Consider the following 18036-nt stretch of genomic DNA (forward strand, 5'->3'; position numbering starts at 1 on the left):
TGATTCCGCCAAGCTGTAGCATTTTAACTTCTCTTTGGGCTCTCACATGCTGCTCCACACTCATCAGTGTCACACACACTTCTGTTTAATCAGTTAGGCTGAGGCTTACATCGGCTAGAAAAGACAAGACACCTTCTTTCTGCTGCCTGTTTAAATAGGAGTCACTAAAATGTTGATTTCTAAGTCTTTACAGTATGTATTACCAGACATTCTGCTTTGCCCTTGATTTATTTCTCTGCTTCTCCAGCTCTAGCCATGTATAAAACTTTTGAAATGTGAATGGAAGCTTACGTTTTTGCAAAATGTGAGCAGATGTTTCCAGCTGAAAAGGTATTAAATGGCTCTGAGTATGGGCTTAAGAAGTTCTGGCTGTTGAGCATGAGCAGTTTTCTTCCTCAGATAATCAAATTTAAGGGTTTTTTTCTTAAATTACATTACAGGTAGATTTAAATAACTTCCTGGAAAATGGAAGGGGCATAGGTAGTAACCTTCCAGTCAAAGCTTGCATTTTTAAAAAGTATTGGCATGACACATTTTAGACTGCTTTTCCTCATGATCAGCCTAAGGAAAAAGATCAGCACATTAATCTGTCTTCTGCATTCTTGGTGAAATAATCCCTCAAATGTTAAAAATCTGTCCCCTACAACATTTATAAGATTTCTTCTAATCTGTTTCTTTAGCATTTCAATGCAGGAATGATCATGACATATATAAATTCTTACCACATGAGTTTCAATGTTTTCAAGATGTATATGTATTTTTTTTAAAATATACTTTACAAGTGGAAATTTAGATGATTTTTACATCTGCTACAGTTAAAATTCTTAAGGACATTGTTTGTCATTTTTTATACTGTTCATGTGTCATACATATAGAAGCCTATATTATCTAGGTAGCTGGTCTTCATTTAGATGTAGGAGCAACACACGCAGTGACAAAATTCAACATGTGTAGCCACAAGACTCATCAAGAAAATTCAACGCGTAGCCATAAGACTCATCAAGAAAATTCAACATGTGTAGCCATAAGACTCATCAAGAAACATCTTTGAATTTAAAGCTGGCACATCAAATCAATTTGTACATATCAATTCCTGTCAGTGGGGTTTTTTTCTGTTAAATATTCTATATGTAACCAAACCTTAATAGCTACACATTTTCCCAGTCTCTCATAATGCTACTGAAAGTTCTCTGATTTTTTTTTTTTTAGCTGCAGTTAATCAAACTCACATACCCTATGGATGTATGGTCTATTGAATACAAAAAGTATTTTTGTATCTGCAAACAATACTCTGGCCTAAACTAGTGGAAAACAGGAGTTATCATTGAATGTACTATTATATGCCATAAATGTTGTAATTTTTTCAAGATATTGAGAATTAATTTTACACCTGATCTTGACCTAAATTTAGGCATTTTATTGCACAGAACTTTATCTATGCTCCTTAAACCTTCTGCTACATTTTTTAAATGCCTCCAAACAAAGCCAATAACAGCTTAGTTTTGATTTACAGTGAAATTAGTCCATCTTGGATACTTTCTTGTTTAAGTTTCAATCTTTTTTCCATTTTGCTGTTCTCAGGTTTCGTAGAAAATCAGTTGTCCTTAAGGTTCTAGAGGGGAAAAGTACAAGCTGCCTGTAGTAACACTCAGCATTCTGTTGTGCTGGTTCAGGAAGGAGTTAACCTCAGGTGATCATGAGCTTGCCTTGATGTCAGAAATAGCACATTACAGATGGGAATAAAAGGAAAGTATATACACCGTAGCAGCAGAATCCCTGTACTTCCCAGTACTATTTCAGAAGAATGCTGTGTTTCTCAATGTTTTTTGATTGCACTTGAAGAAATATTACCTTCTCTTTCTAAGTATGGAATCACCCATCCACTATGCACACAGCTCTCTCTATTGTCTGTTTGGAATTGGCTGCTTAGGTTTCAATTGCCCTTTTCTACTTACATCATTTTATCTTTATGAAAGATTTTACAATGAAATAAAAGTAATGAATTTATCTCCATATGAAGTTATAAAATCTTTAGTTACTGAATTTCAGTCTCTAATTTTCTTTTTTTTCTTCATAGTTACCTGTGCAATTTTTCTAGACTAAATATTCATAAAAGTAAAGTGGAAAATGTACAGTATTTTGAAATATTGTCCCATTTGCTTTCTCAAATATTAGCCTGCTTGAAAATATCTTAAATACTCTTAGGAAAATTACTGTTTTGGTGACTGCTAATATTACCATTTTTGAACACTGTTTCTGATTCAGACACCCTATTCCTGATATCAGACACCATACCTCCCTTGATCTGTCTTCATTTTCAGGACTCTTCAGTAGGATGTAGGTGACAGGGTGTATTTGAGTTTTCTTTGCTGTGGCACTTCCACCCCCACCCCACCACTCACTGCATTTCAAGGTTTTGAAAAATCAAACTGCATCATTCAGTAGTGTATAAAAGTTTTGTGAGTATATTAACTGTTGACTATTATTTTTTATTTCAGCAAATTGTTGAGAGCCATGCTCACTCCTACTCAATGACAAAAATACTAGTATACAACATTATACAATAAAAATGTTAACATCATACCCCAAATTTTTAAAACCAGTGTTTTATTCCTTTGCCATTTTGACTTCACTTCTTTCTATCTCTATCTTTGCTGCTAAGAAGACAGTTATTTTAGATATAGCTTAAGGTGCAAAGGTTGTGGTGTTACTGAATCAATGTTTAATGTTGTAAGGAACCTGAAAAAGAATAAGCAACACCTTTACTGTTCAGCAGAGGTATTAAGTCTGATTTTGCAGGTTCAAAAAACAGAGATAACATCAAGTTCACTTAGCCAGGACAGTGCTGGCATATTAGTCCAAAGTTCCTCCACACTCATGCAGCAAATCAGAACAGACATTCAGATAAGATTAAAGGTATTCTCTGCCACCAAATATTTTAATACCAGATACACCTAAATTCTGCAGCATTTTAATCCCACAAATCTGGACCTGTCTCTGTAATTCTAAAAGTCAGACTCAAATGTGTTAATCTTCTGAAAATATTTTCTTCGTGCTGCTGTTGTGACCTTATTCAATACAGCCTGTAAAGGTCAGCATTTTGAATGTACTCTGTGGGTATTAACCATCAGGTTTAAAACATTTACTTTCTTAAGGAAATCTCTGTTTAAAAACTAACATTTTCCTGTGGGAGTTTCATAGTGGTTTAGGTTTATGGCTATTCATATCTACAGAAAAGAAGAAAAAACCAGTGCCACTGTGTGTAAGTGATCTGTCTTACAGGCTTCCACTCTCACTTAACTGTCTGTGTGCAATTGTTGCCTTTTGCCAGCAGTTAATTTTGTAAAATGTTAATTTTATTCAGCAAAATAGTAGACTGTGATCACTATGCTTATTCATGTAGGCCATTGAATAGCCTTTGAAAGATATTGACCTTTGTTTTAACTTTTTTTTTTTAAATAAAGTTTTAAAATCATCAGTTTTGATTTCCACATTTCAATATTTACAGTTCTGCAGTATTTCATACACTGATTTTTATCTGTCTCCAAGTCCAGGGCTACTCCTTGAGATTATTTGTGAAAATTGCTTTTGTTTTGAATTTAACATGCAATCTACTGGTGGAGTAAAAAACAGGGAAGAAAATAATGACAAGTTTAAAAAAGAAGCAAAAAAGGTCAATAATTGTGAGTAGACACTGCAATTACTGGCTGGCTTTTCAGAGATTGTGGAGTTTATTGTTTCAAGGTCTTAGTGGCAGCAGTGAGTGTCAGTAGAGTAAACCATTACTACTTCTATTCTTCTTGCTATTATCATAACATGAGTATAAACATGGATTGTAGGAAAATGTCATTTAGAGACCAAGTGGAAACTGAGGCAGAAGTTTGTATACATTTAAGCAAAACACTTTATAATCTTTGCCTGATAATCTTGCTTGTTTCATGGTGTTTGAGTAAAAATGAACTATATGTAGGCTCATGTTTTCACACTCAGGGAATCAAATCACCAGTAAAAGCAAATCTAAGACAGGCCTCATGATTCTGTCATAGCTAATGTCTGCAAATAGACTTGCTAAATGACCAAAAGTATGCATTTGGAGTACAAGTTACCAAGTTTAATATTTCCCCCCTTTTTTTCTTTTTTCTTTTTTTTTTCCCTTAATTATGGGGGTCATGCTTTAAAGGTATTTTTTTACCTAGGTTTCTAATGCATCCATTTGGGAATGAAATCTTACTTGTTTTTGTTGCAATTTAAAAAGCCTAAGCAGTTTCCTTTCTACTAGTGCAGTCTCATGCACTTTCATACAGTTTCAATTGCAAATTTAGATTCATCTAAATCAAAATGAGATCAAAATATCTAACTTGGGTTTTGTGAAAGCTCTTTCAAAATGTTTTGGTGAGCCTTGTCAGACAAATTGCCACAGATTTTTGAACATGCTTTGAAAAGTTCACTCTTGTCCTTGAGGCTAAAAGGTAAAATAAATAAAAGTTACATGTGAGTTGTGGCTGCACTTTTATAAATGCTTCTCTGTGCCCTTATCTTAGATACTGTGGCTGAGGCTGGTGTCACACTAGGAGTGGCCAGATGAATGTGGAAATATCTCCTGTAATGAGTTTACATTGTAAAAAGTAATCATTTATGTATTAGTTAGATTTCTGTCTTATCTCAGCAATGTGAGAGCTTCTGCCTTCTAAACAGATGAATTTGGAAATACCAGTAGAATTGTTTCAGAACTTGTAATAAGTATTAATGTTGTATTAGTATCATTAAAAAGACTTTAAAAAAACCCCAAACCCTGCATTGATTGAAGAAATAATAACAGCCTTCATTTATCAGAGGAAACAACTACACAATCTCTGAAAATTCAAATCAGCTTTGAGAATCCCAGATTTGTTGTGGAAGGGAAGGCAATGTTTTTTATTTAGCACAGTTTTTAAAATCTCGTTTGGGATGGAAGCAGATAATATTAAAATATTGTGATTTTTTATTACTATTGTAATAGAAGGAAACAGTATTGGGTGATGTATAGGATTTAGAAGTTAGTTTTCTATGTTTTCTACTTTGTGATTCTGTGAAAATCCTAGCTGCTTCTGTTGAGGACAAAGGATTTCTTGTATTTTTAGGGTTCAGGTCTTATCTTGCTTCTCAGCACTATGTAAGGTAAAATATGTTTCAGAATTTCTCTCTCAATCTAAAGAAACCAGATCAGCAATTTATGTACAGAAATATAATCTTTCTTGCAATGCAGAAGGCATTTAAGTTCTTCTCTTTCAAAGTTATTTTACTACTAGTTTGATACAAAGACTAAGTGGAATCAGCACAAATACTGTCAGAACTTTTACTTGGTCAGAGCTTGGAGAAAACAAAATATTATTAAAAAGGAATGGTTATATAAGTAGCTCTGTATTTGAAAATTGGGAGAAACATTTTCATAAACATTTGTAACTTGTGCTTTGTGTGTGGCTTTGTATACATAATGTAATACTGTGTAGCAAAATGCTGGATTTTGTTTATGTTGCTAGACCTGTATTTTTTGGTATTGAACTTTAGGTGTTTTATATCATCCTCATTTTTACATATCCTTTACAAAGGCTTCTTTGCACCTGAACTGGGAATGTTAACAGGGATTTGTTCATTGACCAAAGATAGGGATGGAAGAACCAAACCACTTGTGGACTGCAAGGCTTATAAAAATTGGCTGCTGGATTACTTTTTGAAGTTTGACATACTTACTTACTCTTTTGACACTGTTAGAAAATAATTTGTTTGAGAACGCTTCAGGTTAATTGTGTTCATCCTTAACAAACAATCAGGCTTGTAGTTATGTTCATCAGAAAACAAAGACTATTTGCTAATAAAAATTGAGCTGCAGTGACCTATCAGGCAAATTGCTTCCCAAAGTAAACCTGTAATAACCCTTTAAAGGCAACTGCACTTAAACAGCAGTGGATTTGCGTTACATTTCCTGGTTTTAATGTTCTGAGGAGAACTCAGATTCTTTCTGCTCTTTTGGTGCTTGTCACTAAATAACTGCTTTTCTAGATGAACAGAATCTTATTGTACATTAAAATTCATGGTCAAAAATGAGCTCTTATGGTGTCTCCTTAAATAGGCATTTTGGCCTATATATCAAAATAAGTGTTTTGTTTTATTTCTCCATATTTTGTGAATTTCACTGGAGACCTTCCCTGAACAGACTAATTTCTCTAAATGGTCAGGGTGTGAATATGTTTTCAGGGGGAGCACATAAAGTCAGGGTCTTGTAAGGTAGTTTTGTTTCTTTGATTATAAAGAGTGTTTAAAGAAACCACATGTCTTCATAAGTAACTCCATGGATCATAAAAGGTATCAAGAATAGTTGTCTGAACCATATGCTTCATGTGACACATTTCAGTGTAAGTCGCTGGTTTTTTTGAAAAATATTAATCTGTCATCATAAAGTTTTGTACTGAAAAAGTTTCCTCTCAATAACTGGAACACTCATGTTGGAAACTTTTCCAGTACTTTTGTGTAGCTGTATCATATTAAAGAACTGGAATGTTTCCCATAGCTTTCCAAAGCCTTTCAGATTCTTTATTGATGAACATGTTAATAATCTAATTTAAACATGTTAATAATCTAACCTTAAACGCTTCCCATTTTAAACTCTTTTTTGACTTGTAGTCTAATATTTTTTCATTCTTTTTGTTCCTTTCAATCCTACTATGGATAGTCTTTGTCAAGAAAACTGATGAAAATATTATTAAAGAATTGCCTCTGAGTTGAATTTGAGGAAACGAATTGGTCTGGGAAAAAAAAAAAAAACAAAACAAAACAAACCTGGATCATTTTCTAAGAACTAGTACTGGAAAAATGGCATAGTTTACATATCTTGACTTAGTTTTATTAAAAATCTTCTGTATTTTCCAACAGTTTGATATTAGTTTTTAGGAGGTGTAGATTGGCTTGACAGATATTTTTGCCCCACAAATGAACGTAGACATATTTACAAAGAAATAGTAAACTTCCTTGCATGAAAATGCTTGAATTTCAATTTATTTACTGCCTAGCTACTAGGATTTCAAACAGCCATCAAACTCAGCAGGTGGTAAAAATAGTACATTGGACTAGGTTTCAAAAGAAGAAAATATGAAGACAAAAGCATAATATAGTAGAAGTCATTCCTGCTCTGATAATTCAGGAGCCCGTAAAAAAGACTTTTGAGAGACAGACTGATATTCCAGGCTTTGTAACTATGGTTGTTTAGCTATTTGTTGTGATTAAATAATTAAATCCTTTCCTATTTGCCAGTGGATTTTGGCAGCTGCATATGTACTTTTTACTTGTCAGATAGAAAGGATAAACAATTTTTGGCATGTGTGTTATTGGGTAGATACTAATTTTATTTATTTTGTAATATATTTTTGTAGATAAATGATAAGGTATTTGCCCATTTGGTTGACAGGACATTTTGAAAAGGAAAATAATGAACAAACAATAGAAAAGTCACAGCTGGTACTGATGTCCGTTCATCCAGTGTGTGCTCTTCCCTGTAGGAAGGCATGGATATGCATGTAAACATCAATTACTAGTGGACACTAATTATAACAGAATGGTGTTAGAGCATTAAAGACGTGAAGATGGTTACAGTAAAATGCTTATATTATGGAAGTGGGAATGTTAGAGGGATGTTGTGCCGTTTTTCCAGCCAGTGCTAAGTCGAACTAAACCTTCAGCTGTCCTTCAGAAAGTACCAAGCAAAGATATGGAGATGGGTCAGAAAGCCAAACCAAAATTATTGATAGAATGTCTTTTCTTGATTTCCAAATATACGTGAAGCTTTTAATGTAAGGCGCCTTCCCTCATGTGCATTCCACATTCTAGGAAGAGAGAATGAGATGCCACCTTGTAGAATTATTGATTTTTTTTTTCTATGAACTCAAATTTTGGCTAAAATTGTATTGATCTAAGACAGTAAAAACTCAGAGCTTTTGGCTTTCTGCCAGCACTCATGTTAAAACATCTATGGAATTAATGATAAATTTCTTGTACAACTGTCCTTTTACATCTTGATTCGCTAGACTGAGTGTAGGAAGTAAGCATCAGTGGCAAATAACAAAGCCTCTATTTCAAAGAGCTGCCACATGCCTTACATTTTTACAAATCATTATTGACTTGAATTGTGGAGTCAGGGAAACTTCTTTTCCTGCTGATGTATAACACAACATGGCTATGTGCAAAAGCTGGAATAGTGTTTGTGTTAACACGAAATTTCTTGAATTGACTGCTAAAGACCATTGAGATTGTACAGGGCTCTTTTTCTTCTTTTTTCGAGGAGTTATTCTATTATGTATTTTAATGCATGTGGATACCATGTTCCTTTGATGTTCCACAAATTTCATGAAGAATGCAAGACTAAGTAAAATATAAAAGCTATGTAACTTTATTACAGTTTGACTTCAGTAGCTGTTTTTTATTAACCCATTCACTAGAAAAACTGGTAATTTTTTTTTCACCTACATCATGGCTGCTTTCAGTGGTTAAATGATGTGGAGACAGTGTACAAGGCATGACTAGGAAAATGAGGTTGTGCTTACTTTTTTGTAATTGCAGTATTTATGCAGCACAAGCAAATAGACCTTTTCCTGTGTCTACTCCTGCTTTATGGGTATCACAGTGTCAAACTGCATTTTGACTTAAGAAATATAGACTGAAAGTTCATGCTGAATGAGGTAAAATTACCTTTATAAACTTTGGCTCCTTCTCATTGATATGCAAGTTTGTTCTGAAGTTTTGGAACTGATTTTAAGGTTCTAATTAGTCTCTAGAGAATTCATGTGAACAATAGATTGCTCATTAGTCTATCAACTTTCCATGAAACTAATTGGCTGTTTCTCTGTCTAATGTGGAAACTGAAATGACACGTTAATTTGCCTTCCAGATGTTGCAACTGCCTGTCCAGATAAAAAGTCCATCTTAATGTATGTGACTTCGCTCTTTCAAGTCCTGCCCCAGCAAGTCACCATGGAAGCCATCAGGGAGGTGGAGATGTTGCCACGACACTCAAGGGTCACTAGAGAAGAGCACATAGAGGTACATGAACAGCATTTTTCACAAGAAGTGAGTTTCACTTTTCTACTTTCATCTTGCTGCTCTAAAGTGGTTGTTTCCCTGCCTACCCCATGAGTTTGATGTCAAATGGCCAGTGGAAGCAAAAAAACCCATGGGCATAATGGACAAAGTCTCTTCACCCCAGGCAAGTCAGATGTACTTGTCTGCGTGTACTTTCATTCTGGTTTTTATCTCACACCAGACTGTTTTAAAAATTACTATTCAGCAAATAAGTGTTTTGAACTTCTCTTGTACAGCATTGTGCATTTGGATTGTGGCAGGTCACCTCAAGAAAAAACAAAGACATTTGGGGAGGCTTTTCATTTACAAGCAGAAACATCTTTACCTTTTTAGAGAATAGCTGTTGACGTTTCTCCATAGTCATGACACTTTTTGAATTTTTTAGCATTTTATTTACACTGACTTTCATTTTTAAATAATCTCTTCTCAGTTTACAGTTGTCCTCTCACAAAAGTTAACTAATATTTGGAATTAATTTATGGTTGCAATGTCAGTTTTGTTTTTTACTGATATCACCAGACAGCCTCTGCTGAAGTGTTTAGTACATTTTAGACCTAGTGTACTTGCCTGAATTTAATCTGTATGTTGGGTTTGGGATGCTCACTCTCTTTTAGAGTACTGAGCAGATAAGTATTGGCTCTGTTTATTCGAGATGTGACACAAGATCCCCTTGCTTTTTGAGCCTCTGCTTGTAAATTATAAAGAAGCTTCACTTTGCATTGGTATTCTGCTGGTGTTGAGCCCTGACAGTTTGTTGCTTTTTGTAAGGGTGTCAGATTAAATGAGAGGTTTCCTTAATACCATTCTGTTCTGCCTGCTGAATACCAACACTGTCCTTGAAAAACGTAACTGGGGATGACCTTCCTGCTTCTTTTTCTTCAGTTATTCTTAAAACCAATACTTTACTTCTACAATCCATGCTCCTACCCATATGTCCATTCTAATTTATTCGTAGATCACAGTCAGTGTACCCCAGGGACCTTCGCCTTCTAAACCGCGGTTCAAAAGTTACGCATATGCACAAGCTGTGTATGTCACATCCCCTGACCAAAAAAGGAGGCAGGTTCCTCCACAGGTCTGTCAATATTGTAATTTTTTTAAGAGAGTTGTTTTGTTAAGCTTGTGCTTGGAGTGAAAGAGCTTGTGCATTTTGCTTCTACCTGATCTTAATGACCTGCTTTTTCCATTATTTTTTTCTGTCGAGTGTTTGCTGTTTCCTGTGTATTTTTGCATGGCTGACAATAGCTGTTGGGCTGATTGTAGGGGGTGATTAACATTCAAACACCACTGTTTTAGAATCATAGATTTCTTTCTCTGTTCAGTCATTTTTGAAAATAGTACATACATTACCTTTAAAAGTATTAGAAGAACAAATCTAACATAAGCCATACTTGGCATCTATTTTATTATTATTATTATTATTATTATTATTATTATTATTATTAGCCTCAGGTTTAGTTATGAAAAAAAGAGCCATTGGCTTTCTCTTTCTTTTTCTACCTCTTCCTATTAAAGAAAATAGTAAGTGATGGCATTTCTTAGAAGGTTACTGTAGTTGGAAAAAAAGTTGAAACAAACATTAAATTTAACCCTGGATTGTTAGATTACAGCAGTTGGTCATTTTTATCACAAATGGCATCTTGCTGGCACTGAGGTTAGGGGGTTATATTTGATTTTTACGTATTTATTTTATTTTATTTTGTTTTATTTTATTTTATTTTTTCACTTTTAAATAGCTGTGGTGGTTTAATAAAACTTGTTTCAAGTAATCTTTATAATGAGAATTTCAGTAGTTGAATTTTTATAACTTTTGACAAGTATGAGACCCAAAGGTCATATTGTGTACTGCAATGTGCTTTCCTTTTATTACTTTGGGGAAAAAAGATCTGTGTATATGTGGTGCTACAGTTTGAGTTTGCCTCTGAGTACTCAATTCTGTCTAACATCTAAAAATGTATTGCAAAATTATACTTCTATTCAACCCGTGTTTTCAAATCTCCTCTTCAAGAGACAGGTATTTTATTGAATAATGACTTCTCTTAAATACTCCAGGACAGAAACCCTGTGCCTATAAGCATGAACCCTGCTCCATTATTTAACATCAAATGTGTTGTAGTGGTGATTCACACAGCTTTTAAACAAGGTGTTTAAAACTATTGTAATTGTTTTGTTCTACTTAGACACTGTACAGATATTTTAGAGTAATGGAAAGATATTATATAGGATAGATTGTATTTTCTTCAAGTACTTTTTTGTGATCAGTTGCAGGTTTTGTCAGCACCTCCACCATCAAGAGTAATGTATAAGTTGAAATAAATGAATTCATTTCTACAAAGCATGGTTGCTAAAATTTGCTAAGAAAATATAATTCCATTATTCAGTCTTCATCTTGCATTCCAATTTGCAGATCTCATCTTCCTGAATTTGGAAGATTTGTTTACTACACTTGCATGCAATAACTAATAAAATAATATTATAATTCTACCAATTTGGCAGAATGTGAATACCTGACCAGAATCTGGACAAAATTGTGCTACAGCCACAACAGATATTAACAAATGGAAAGCATTCACTTAAGAATCCTTTGGGAAAACCACCAGACAATCTCATTATAGTCAAGATAAACTTGAATTGCAAATAATAGCAATTAATATGCCAATTCAATAAATTCAGTTCTTAGCCAGTGATTATTTTTTGCCTCCAGCCATGTATTTCTTGAAGAGCTGTCATCTACCTATTAAAACAAGTTTATAATTCACATAAAATAGAGGTTGGTAATTTTTTCTCCAGATACCTGGAGGAGTTATAACTTAATAATCCCATCTATTTTAACTAAATGAAGTAAACATTATTTCCTTCTCATTTTTTAGTAGCCTTTCAATTTTCTGCCAGCTGTATTATGATTTTTGGGTACCATTAAAAATACTGCAACTGCCTTAAGATTTTCAGTAAAATCTACTTCTCTAGGGGACTGCAAGAAATAAATCAAGAGAAATTCAAGTATTTTTTTTTCTCTTCAATTTTGTAAAGTTTAGAAAACTGACTCTCATTTCTGTCTAATTATCAAAGAAAAGTTTCATTAGATTTAGTTGATTTTGGTCTGCCAGTTTCCGTGGTGCTGTCATGGAGAAGCAATTTTCACACAGTATGTTGGTATTCTGTTGAAATCATGGAATCATTCTTTCTCAATCTTTGCAAACTTTCATCTTCTAGGACTTGAATATTATAATTTCTGAAAAATAATAATAATTAAGTAAGTCCTCTTTCCAAAGATTTTGATCATGATCCTGCAAATTTGACCAAATATGGCTTTGGATACATGTCATATACTTGCTTCATATACTTGCTTCATACATCAGTTGTCAGAAATTGTAAGAGATATGAACTATGATTCTTGAGCTCCATACTGGTAAGAAGGAATAACAGTGCCTTTCTCACCATCATTTTTCAAAGTTCTTTCTCTTCTATATTCTGCCCTTGTCTATTCTTTTATGTCACATTTCACTTCAGTTTCCCTATCTTCACTCTTCCTAGTAGCTTCACAACATGTATGCCTTCAAATTCATCCTTCCATTCTGAGTTCTTACTCTGTTTGTCACTCAGGAGGGTACTTGAAAGACCTAGTATTTCAGTTGTGCAAAGTGTGACCAGACAAGTTTTGCTTTTTTTTAACTGTTACCTTTCTCAAATTAAAAGATAGTCATTGCTCTGCAAACCTGTTCACTCAGTGCCTTCTTGTTTGGTCAGTGCTTCACCACTTCTGGTTGAATCAGTGGAGCATTTTCAAATGCCAGAGGTGAATGAATCGCAGTTTTTCTGCTAAAATTCAAGAAAAGTTTTCTTCCTTTATCTTGTTTAATTAGAAAGTGTTCATAAACTCATTAATATCTTGGGACAGGAATTCACTTCTTAAACCTGAACCCTTGAATTTCCTGAATAAACACTAAGAAAGGTCCAACAGAAAATATTTATGTTGACAGTTTTCAGATGGCAGTTACTGCTTGGCAATTACAGAAGGCTTGCCTGAATTTGTAAATCTGTATTTTGTCTTGTATGTATTCTTTGTAATAACGCTTCACTTACAAATATCCAGCTTCACTTACAAATAAAAGGATCCTCAAGTTAATTTTCTGAGACATTTCAAAATTCTCATTTAAAACTGTCCATTGTCTTCTGTTCATATTTATGAAAGCACTGGGGGTTGTGTTATTGATTAATCTCATTAAACACCTGACCAAGAAGGGTGCTGTGTTTCCTTTCCATTTTGGTTTATCAGAGCAGTTCCTAGTATTGATCCCAGGCAAAACTCCTATCTCACTGTTTTCATTTTTATTTGCTACCTACTACCTCCACAGAACATAAAATATAAAGCCTTAAATGGGTTTGAGGTAAAAAACAGAAATTGTGAAACACTGAAGTACCTGGAAAAGAAACTTTTATGATACAGAATCATATATCATTTCATTTTGAGAAAACACCTAAATACGAATCCAACTTACTCTAACACTGACAAATGTCATGTCTCTAAGCCCTACATGTACAGGTCTTTTAAATTCCTTCAAGGATGGTGACTACCACTTCCCTAGACAGACTGTTCTGGTGCTTGATAGCCCTTACAGTGACAAATTTTTCCCAGTATCCAATCTGAACTTCTTCTGGCACAACTTGAAGCCATTTCCCCCTCTTCTATTACTTGTTATGTGGTAGAAGAGACCAAACCCCATCTCACTACAAAGTCTTTTCAAGTAGTTCTAGAGAGCAATAAGGTCCCCAAGGTCTCCCCTGAGCCTCCTTTTCTCCAGGATAAACACTCCCAGCTCCCTCAGCTGCTCCTCATCACACTTGTGCTCCAGACCCTTCTCCAGCTTCGTTGCCCTTCTCTGGACTCGCTCCAGCCCCTCAATGTCTTTCTTGTAGTGAGGGGCCCAAAATAAAACACAGGGTTTGAGGTGTGGTCTCACCAGTGCCCAGTACAGAGGTACAATCCCTGCCCCTGGCCATGGTATTGCTGATCCAGGCCAGGTGCCATTGGCCTTGGACACCTGGGCACAGCTGGCTCATGTTCAGCTGCTGTTGACCAGCACCCACAGGTCCTTTACTTCCGGGCAGCTTTCCAGCCCCCTGTCCCAAGCCCAAAGATTTTCCTGGGCTTGCTGTGACCCAGGTGCAAAACTCTGCACTTTGCCTTGTTGAACCTCATGCAATTGGCCCATCAATCCAGCCTGTCCAGATCCCTCTGCAGGGCCTTCCACCCTCCAACAGATCAATGCTCTAACCCAACTTGCTGCCACCTGCAAACTGAGTGAGGGTGACCTCTATTCCTGTTGGAAAAACAGTGCTGAAAATATAAGCATTGAAAAAATGGGGATGAACAAAATCTATGTATATTTTCAGACTCGTACTTCTGTAAATAAGCTTTTGACAGGTCCTATGTGAAAGGTGAGTCTGTTAGTTTGGCTGCCTTAAATTATTTATTATTCAAAATCAAGCCCATTGATCTCTAAGGTAGTAGAGTTTTGTTCTTTTGGCAGGAGATATATTTTCTTCATTCCACATTATATGAAACACAGTTTGTGTGCAGAATTACTCTTTAACATTTAAACTGACAAGCTTCAGTATATTTGAATTGAAATAATTTGAGATGAAGCAGTGGTAAATGGGGACAGTATTCACTGGCACATAATGATTTGATTTGGGTCCTAAGCATTAGAGGCTTCACCTCCGGCTTCAACCTTGTCATTATTAGTTTGTGAGAAATTCCTAACCATCCAGTCACTACTCTTGTTTTACAGAAGTTTTGTAATGCAGCTTTGCTTGTGTCTTCTGGGTGTTTTTATTTAGATTTTACAGAGTTTCTGTGTGGGACTTAGTCAGTTCATAACGATGATAATTTACTTGAAAAGTCACTAAAAGCTCCCTATAAAATTAAGTAGAATTTATTCACCCAGCACAGAATCCTTCTGACAGTCTTGCCCTTGAGAATGGTGGTTTTCTACACCCTGACTTTGCCACACTCTTGGTCTTCTGCCAGCAATTTAACTTCTTTAAACCTGCTGTGAGACCTCCTTTCTGGGACCCTTCAGGGTTCGTCTGTGCCACAGAATTTAGTGGTACAGCATCACAGGATTGTTTTATTGCTGTCCTTTGAGCTAAACCAGATCTTTCTTTTACCTAGAAGCTGTGATCTAAATACTGTCCTGTTTGCCTTATGGTAAAGTCCTCTTTTGGAGAGGCATCAGAAGACAGTTAAGTACAACCAAATAGAAGTTTAGTTCCAACTTTTTGGTAATATTTCTAATGTAAGATACTTAACACAGAAAATATCTCATTGTGTTAGCATTAGGGGGAATTTATGGAAAAATTTAAAGTAGAATTTGGAAAACTTCAGAAATACTGAATTATCTGCACATTTAATCATCAGGTCATGATGGATATAATTTGGGCAACAAGTATAATGATAGTCCCACGTGTTAGCCTAGGTGTTCTCATTTAAATAGAATCTTGCTCTGTTTGGAAAGCTAGGATCTGTTTCTTTAGAGCTAAGTGAAATTCCTAAGATTCAGACTAAGTATAATAAAATAGCAAAATCTGCCACCAGAGATCAAAACCAGGAAATGCAGAGATGGAAAAATCAAGCTAAGTGCAAGTCTTCTGGATTTCTTAGGGAGCTCTCCTGAATGCCATGTCTTCAAGGAACAGTTTGAAAAATGATGAAGCAAACATTTTCAAGTGTGTTTATATATTTTACATTTTCAATAACAGTCTGGAAAATTGATGGCTTCTTGTCTGAGCCTGGAGGTCTGTCAAGATGGCAGTTGTTTCCTGTCACTGCTTTGTGTGTAGACCCCAGCAGCAGTTCTAACTCATTTTTGTGTGGTTTTTTTTCTTTTTTTTTCTTTGAATGTTTACTGTAGATTCTTTTTCAAGAGTTTTTGTTGTCAGAAATATTAGTACTCACATGGGTAAGCAATAACTTGTAGTGGATCTAGTTTTCAATATATCAGAGTTTTGGGTCTACTTTATTTCACATGCTCACTCATTTGATTTCCCCCAGAGCTGAGCTCATGAGGTCTCAACTTCCCTGCCAGGACAGAGAGGTTGCTGATGGTCCAGCCATCAGCTTGGGCTCTGCCACTGCTTTGCATTTACAGATGTTGGACATCACTGACCAAAATTCTTAGGCATCACCTGCTACTTGTCTCTACATATCTCTCTGTTGAACAGGACACAAGGAAGTGCTATGAGGCAGCGTCAGGGGAAGTTCAGAGTGGACATGAGGAAAAGGCTCTTCAATGAGAGGATTGTCAGTGAGTGGGACCTGCTTCCCAGTGAAGTGGTCATGGCACCAAGCCTGTAAGAGTTCAAGAAGAGTCTGTATGTTGGTCTTAGTCATATGATTTAGTTTTAGGTAGTCGTGTGAGGAGCAGGGAGATGGAATCAATCCATCCCAATTTGACATATTCTTTAATTCTCTGATTTACAGGATTTTTTCTTACTTCCAGGATCTTCTAGTCAGCACCTTTTCCACGTTATTTCCAAATCCCATTCTCTTCCCCGACATGAAATCTTTTTAGGATGCTTCTTTTCATCAGCAGGTGGTTTTTGCATAATCATGAGACGGCATTTTTCCCAGTGTAAACAGTCTATGGGCAGAAGCACAATTCATGATCGGCCTCACCAGGAGTGCTTCTGTCTTCTGCCTCTTCAATAATGGCAGGATTTAGAGCATGCTAAATCGTGTCTAGACCATTTTTTTAGCAAACTTACAACCAGTCCCAGCTCCTTGTAGGTGGCAGGTAGCAGGAATCAGCCCAAGAGCTCAGAAATGCAATTTCAGGCTTTCAGCTTCCTCTGCTCCACAGACCTATGCACAGTTATCTAATCCCTGTACAAGTTCCTGTTCACATTCACTAATGAAGGTGGGGATTTTTTTCCACCTCTAATGGATAATGACAATTCGTGAGTTTGTCATAAAAAGCAATTACTTACTGACTTTCCCATCCCTTTTTAACTTTCATTTTTAATTGACCTTAAAAAACATATGAGAGAAACCTTTATTTTTATGTAAGACCTTTTCAACCCTAATTTTTTACTCAAAAATAGCTGTAAAGCTTGTTTAAACAAAGGGACACTGGAAATGTAATGTGGAATTTCCCATGTGAACTATTAGTGTGTTCCTTGCTGAGTGATAAGAAAGGGCAATATGTTATTCAGAAAGTAAAAATTCCTAGATAAAATACAACTTTATCTGCTGTATATTCAGATCGAATACACTGAACTCTGAATAAATTGATAATGTCATAATCATGAGTGTACCTATAACTGGCTGGAAATATTTAAGAACAAAACCATTTTCTAATAGGTGAACTTGATTTGCATTACTTTTAAAGTGTAAGGTTTCTGTAACTTTTTTTTTTCCTATTAGAAACATGGAAATGTTATACCAGTCATTTCCTGATTACATTATTGGTGTATGTATTTTTGAACAGACAACTGTACATACCTTCAATAACACACTTTTACCTTGACTATTTTTTTCCTATAGGTTATTTTAGATGCTTTTAACTAGCTTCAGTGCTATTTTAAGTTCCATCGGTATTTTTTGGAAAAGCTCTCTTGCCAAGAGTTCCTTTATTTCAAAGTTGAACAGTAATATAACTGCTTCTTTTTTAAAAAAGTCTATTATAAAAGTTCTAAACTGTACTTAAAATCTGCTCTTGCCAAATTTAAAACCTTGTTAATATGAGTGAGAGGATTCACTTAAAAAAAAATCACTGAATTTTGCAGTTTCAGGTATTTTTGCCTCTCTTGTTTTGGAAAGAATCCTGTTTTCTTGGTTGTTAAATAGCCTACTGTTCAAGGCCTACAAAAAATATAAAATAAAATATAAATGATATATAATATTTAAAAATGTTCTTTTCAGTAATT

At 35.2% G+C, this 18036-nt stretch overlaps 1 protein-coding gene across 11 annotated transcripts in view; it reads left to right on the forward strand.

The window, feature by feature from the left end:
• DMD (dystrophin) overlaps positions 1–18036 on the forward strand; it is a 1181986-nt gene that overhangs the window by 423359 nt on the left and 740591 nt on the right. For 10 of the 11 annotated variants that reach the window (XM_069032076.1, XM_069032238.1, XM_069031841.1 and 7 more), the window contains 2 exons: positions 8918–9096; positions 10064–10183. In XM_069032076.1, coding sequence (XP_068888177.1) covers positions 8918–9096; positions 10064–10183 — 299 coding nt within the window. The remainder of the gene's footprint in view (positions 1–8917; positions 9097–10063; positions 10184–18036) is intronic. The other variant, XM_069032320.1, reaches the window with a different exon arrangement.

Source organism: Aphelocoma coerulescens, chromosome 1 (assembly GCF_041296385.1).
Source record: "Aphelocoma coerulescens isolate FSJ_1873_10779 chromosome 1, UR_Acoe_1.0, whole genome shotgun sequence".
In the NCBI taxonomy this organism is placed as follows: domain Eukaryota; kingdom Metazoa; phylum Chordata; class Aves; order Passeriformes; family Corvidae; genus Aphelocoma; species Aphelocoma coerulescens.